General features: G+C 41.1%; 1 protein-coding gene across 1 annotated transcript; it reads left to right on the top strand.

The window, feature by feature from the left end:
* Positions 1-447: 447 nt before the first annotated feature.
* LOC120009864 (receptor-like protein kinase ANXUR1) lies at positions 448-3,221 on the top strand. Its single transcript, XM_038860593.1, has one exon. The coding sequence runs from the start codon at positions 448-450 to the stop codon at positions 3,043-3,045; it is 2,598 nt and encodes an 865-aa protein (XP_038716521.1). The 3' UTR covers positions 3,046-3,221.
* Positions 3,222-5,908: the final 2,687 nt, after the last annotated feature.

Below are 5,908 nucleotides of genomic sequence, written 5' to 3'. Positions count from 1 at the left end.
AATTCATAGCTTGTAGAAACAGTCAAATCTATATATAAAAACGATACTCACTCTCCATCATTGATTTCTAGCCAACTAAAACATTCCACCATCAACGTTTACAAGCAAAATTGGGAAACCAAAACTAGGCATCAAAGGCCGAAAGAAAAGAAAGAAACCAATAATACCAAAGGGAGACATAAAGTTTCTTCACATTCTCTTCTTGCCTGGTTTGGTCCCTCTACTAGTCCAGGCAAGGCTGTGAATGTTTTTCTCTTTTGAGTCTCCCTGGATGATTGATTAAAAGGTGATGGCTTAACCTATATCAATCCCCCACAAAAAATACATAGAAAAAGAAGCAAACTAGACTGCTTTTTGTTCTTATTTAGGGGGGTACAGGGAAACTTTCAATCTCCTCTTGTCTTCAATTTGTTTTCCTGTACGCCCTTTCTCGTTCGATCTCTAGTCATGTACACCAATAATCACATTTTGCTTTCTCTCTTTTGTTTATCCATTCTTTTCCACGTCAATCATGTTGTTGGTGGCAAGCCAGAGTCATTAGTTTTGACTTGTGGTTCAAAAGATGGTGGCAAAGATGTTGATGGTCGGTTATGGGAACCGGATACCAAGTACCTCTCTGGAGATTTCGCGAAGAACTCGATTACATCCACTGCTTCATACCAAGACCCTTCTATTCTTTCTCCTGTTCCATACATGGATGCAAGGATTTTCACATCAGAAGTGTCTTATACATTCCCTATCAAATCCAATACGCGTTATTGGGTTCGATTCCATTTCTATCCATCTGTTTATACCAATCTCAACATTGATGATTCCTATTTCTCAGTTATTGCTGGCGGTGTAACTCTACTTAAAAATTTCAGTGCATCCATAACAGCACAAGCCCTTACACAAGGTTACCTTGTTAGAGAGTATTCTCTGGCTCCTGTTGACTCTCCTGTTCTTAACATCACCTTCAAGCCCTCTGATAGGCAAAATGCGTTCGCATTTATTAATGGAATTGAGTTGATAGCAATGCCTGACATGTTTGATTCGGCACTCATGGTTGGTTTTTCTGATCAATCATTCGATACCAAGATGGCGCACGCGCAAACATTGTATAGACTAAATGTTGGTGGACAGTACATTGGACCTTCAAAAGACTCTGGTGGTCTTGGAAGGGCTTGGTATGATGATTTGCCTTACGTATTTGGTGGTTCGTTGGGTGTCAATCTTCTGGCAACCGATAAATTTCACGTACAGTACAAAGATTTGCCAGAGTATATAGCTCCTGTTGATGTTTACAAAACCGCTAGAGCCACAGGTCCGAACAGTAACCTCAACATTAAAACCAACATGACGTGGTTGTTCCAGGTTGATGCAAACTTCACCTATATTGTGAGGCTACATTTCTGCGAACTCCAACTCTCGAAAATCAATCAACGAGTTTTCAACATTTACATCAACAATCAGACAGCACAGAGTGAGCTCGATATAATTGCATTGACAGGAGAAAAAGGAGTGCCAACGTATAAAGATTACGCGGTTTTTGTCAACGAAAGGGAAGGAGATGAGAAGATGCAGCTCCAAATGAGTCCTTCAGATGCTTCAAAGCCGGAATTTCTTGATACACAAGTTAATGGAATAGAGATATTCAAGGTAAGTGATGGCAGCAAAAACTTGGCAGGTCCTAATCCTGTACCATCTGATATGCTTCTTAAGTATGAGCATGACAATCCAAAGAAAGATTTTGATGACTACAACAAATCCAACGCGGGTGTGATTGGAGGAGCTGCGGGTGGTGCAGCTGCATTTGGTCTAGTGTGTGCACTCTGTGTTGCTGTTTACCAAAGAAAGAAGAGAGTCCCAGGAACGGAGTCTCATACTTCTAGTTGGTTACCAGTCTATGGTAATTCTCACACATCAGCAAGCAAATCAACAATTTCTGGGAAGAGTAATGCAAGCAGCCACCTATCATCACTGGCTCAAGGCCTTTGTCGCCACTTCTCGTGGACGGAGATGAAACACGCCACCAAGAACTTCGACGAGTCTAATGTTATTGGTGTTGGTGGCTTTGGGAAGGTGTACAAAGGAATCATTGATGGAGGTGTCAAGGTTGCCATTAAAAGATCAAACCCACAATCAGAACAAGGAGTCAATGAGTTCCAGACAGAAATCGAGATGCTTTCGAAGTTAAGACATAAGCATTTGGTGTCTCTGATTGGGTTTTGTGAGGAAGACAATGAAATGTGCTTGGTCTATGACTACATGGCACTTGGTACCTTAAGAGAGCATGTTTACAATTGTAAGAAATCACATCTTTCATGGAAGCAGAGATTGGAGATTTGCATTGGAGCAGCAAGAGGACTTCACTACCTTCACACTGGTGCTAAGTACACAATCATTCACAGGGATGTCAAGACCACAAACATCCTCTTGGATGAGAATTGGGTTGCTAAAGTATCTGATTTTGGGCTCTCAAAAACTGGTCCAAACATGGAAAATGGTCATGTTAGTACTGTTGTGAAAGGAAGTTTTGGTTACTTGGATCCTGAATACTTCAAGAGACAACAACTAACTGAGAAATCCGACGTATATTCCTTTGGGGTTGTCCTGTTTGAGGTCTTGTGTGCAAGGCCTGCTCTCAATCCTAGCCTTCCAAAGGAACAAGTTAGTCTTGGCGATTGGGCGCTTCATTGTCAACGAAAAGGGATGCTAGAGGACATCATTGATCCTCATCTCAAGGGGAAGATCAGCCCAGAATGCCTGAAAAAGTTTGCTGATACAGCTGAGAAGTGCTTGGCTGATCACGGATTCAATCGTCCTTCCATGGGTGATGTGCTGTGGAATCTTGAGTTTTGTCTTCAGTTGGAAGATGACCCAGATGGTTCTTCTAGACATGGTCATGGTGGTTCACAGAGTGAGGGAAGCAGAACTACTTCTGAAGTAGCAAACCATAACAATAACATGGCTATTCATTACAATAACCTTGGCCTTGAAGCGAATGGGGAATCTGACGACTCAGGTGCTATCTTCTCTCAGATTGTCAATCCGAAAGGGCGATAATTGAAGAATGAAAATAATTAAAACAAACCAACCAGTTTTGAGGGTGATCATATGTTGTTTGTATTGTGTTGAGTACCTTATATTCTATTCCTTAATCTGTTTTTTCTTCATTTATGTATTGGATAGGCCATATAGAAAGTTCATACAAGCTTGTAAGCTATCTAAGCAAAAATCAAACAGTCATGTTCCCCAATCTTTGTGTTCTATATGGCCATTAGGCTTTTCTAATATTATAATTTGTGGTATATGTGATTTCACATAGAACAATGTTGAAATAATTTGTTTGTAGATACTTTTCCTTCATTGCACTTATGAGTGCTTGTATGAGAGCTTTTTTCTTCCCTTTAGTTCCATTTAATTTTGTTTGTTCTAAAGATCTCCAATAGTTGAAAGCTAAAAAAATACATTTGGTTAACAATGCGGATCTATTGTCTATTTATCACAGCCATCAACGACAACAAGAGTGAGATGGTCGTTGCTTTGGGATTAAGAGTGTGTTTGTATTGAGGGATTATGGAGAAGTGAAGAGAAGAGAAATGAAATTCTCTTCCAATTCTCTTGTTTGGATAGTTTAGAAAAAAATTAAGGGGAGAGATTTGAAAAAAAAATTGGGAGAAGATTTCATTAACTTTTTGTCAAAATACTTATTCCCCATAATGGGGTCATTTGGAGAGAAGTGATTGCTAATTAAGTTATTTATGAGAAAAACATATTTTACCCTTGTATATAATAGTTAACATAAAAATAAGGATAAATTAATAAATTAAACAAATTTTCTTTTGTTCTTTTTTTATCGATCCAAACATGGGAGAGAAAAATTTTCTGCCTTCTTTTCTCTTCTCCTCTTCCCCTTTCCCTTTCATTCCCCCAAATCTCTCAATCCAAACATACTCTAAATTTGCATGGAAAAGGGTACACACTACAATTAAGCATAAAATATGATATCCAGGTAAATCTTGAACCATCAATAATAATGGGATTACTACAAATTTTCTCTAGAACAACTTTAGAGGCTAAGAAAACTCTTGAAGCTCATCTTCATTTCGAACTCAACAAACATTTGATAGAAACTGCTCTTTAGACAGATACATCTATCCAATGGCATATATCTTGAAGTTTAGTATATTTATGACCCAATTATACATCTTTCCAATGGTAGAAAGAAGAATGACTGTTTGCCAAAGAATAAAGGAAGAGTTAAAAAATTTATATGTTAAAACATAATTAGACAGATCAACAAAAATACCGACATACATGATGAGAGAATTCAAGTGGCCGATGTGCTCCATTGCGCTCAAGGGGGCAGCATGGTTGAAGTCCTCGGGGGTGGGACTATGTTTGACCATTTCGGTCACCACCCCGTGGTTTGTTGATTGGTCACAGATCTGGACTCCCCACTTAACCTCATGAATAACTTGGTCTTTAGCAGGAACTACCCAAGGATGTTTAGAGACTAGCCTGGGAAAGATCGGTGTGCCGGAGGAGGAGGAACTAAAAGAGGAATAGCAGCAATCCTTTCCACCTTTGTCTGAGAAGATGAAGGGGTATGAAAGGCCTGGTCGGCAGCATCTGTCTCCATGGTGGCAGCAGCTCAGGGAGTCCCCCTAGTCCACTAGCCTTAGTGATGCAGGCGGGCCCCACAACCTCAGAGGTGGCGCACCACATGGGCTTGTGGGCTGTCAGGCTCAGAGCACTTTTATGATGCAGGCGGGCCCCACAACCTCAGAGGTGGCGCACCACATGGGCTTGTGGGCTGTCAGGCTCAGAGGCCGCAGCATGTCCCTAGCCGCACCTGGACCAGATCTGCAGCTTAATGGTTTATGAGCGTGTCTCATGAAAGGGTGGTCATGGGTTCGATCCATGCCATCAACAACCTTCCCTCCGTGAGGCGGGACTATGGGTTGGAGTGTATGGTCTGCAGATCTGGTCCAGGTGCGGCTAGGGACATGCTGCGGCCTCTGAGCCTGACAGCCCACAAGCCCATGTGGTGCGCCACCTCTGAGGTTGTGGGGCCCGCCTGCATCACTTAGTCTTCTTCCTTGGCCCGGCAACAGACTTAGAAGCTCTTTGCTTCCTCAATTTTGCAGCCACATCCATGTTCATAGCCATGTATTCATCCATATCAGCCATGTCTGCATAAACTTAAGAAAAGATCAAAATAAGAACGATCAGTACGACCAACTAAAAATGAGCCAATAAAAATAATATGCACCTCAGTGTGACTCCAACGAAAAAAAGACAGTAGAGAAATCATCCGGATATAACCGGGTAGAAATGGTAGAATTAGGCTCCAGAAGAGCATTCCATGCCTTCAGGAGCTCTTCCTCGACCCCTCTAAGGTTAGGCACCTTGTTGAAGAGAGCAACTCAAGGAACTGGCTAGGTGGTTTTGAAGGGAAGATGCTCTCCGTCATTGATTGGCAATGATCTGACTTTCGACAAAGAGCCATCAATATTAATGAAAGGTAATGATGACACTATTTTACCCAAGCCAATTAGGTTGTTCAAAGTTAAAAGAGTGGGGGCATGTGATAATACCAAAGTAATTCTCCAATGAGATGCTAACACGTGTCAGCATTAAAAAAGATTGAACCAGGGAGCACCTTGGTAAGACTACATGTCACCTCAGTAGGATCTTCCTCGAGTTTCGTGAAGATTATTTTAGACATGTCGGTAAACAATCCAATAACTGTCTCAAATAGATTTTTAGGAGATTCACCCCCGTAAGTCTCTCCCATGATTGCAGAAAATTAATTACTAAAGAATCATATAAAAGGGGACCTCCACTTAGGTAAAACACTCACTTTCACTTTTTCAACTATTAGCAAGGAGAGAGATCTCAGTACCGAGCTACCTCATTAGTT

The sequence above is a fragment of the Tripterygium wilfordii genome, chromosome 11 (assembly GCF_013401445.1).
Source record: "Tripterygium wilfordii isolate XIE 37 chromosome 11, ASM1340144v1, whole genome shotgun sequence".
In the NCBI taxonomy this organism is placed as follows: domain Eukaryota; kingdom Viridiplantae; phylum Streptophyta; class Magnoliopsida; order Celastrales; family Celastraceae; genus Tripterygium; species Tripterygium wilfordii.
Note: the sequence above shows the minus strand (reverse complement) of the source record. Positions and strands in the feature narration are given on the sequence as shown.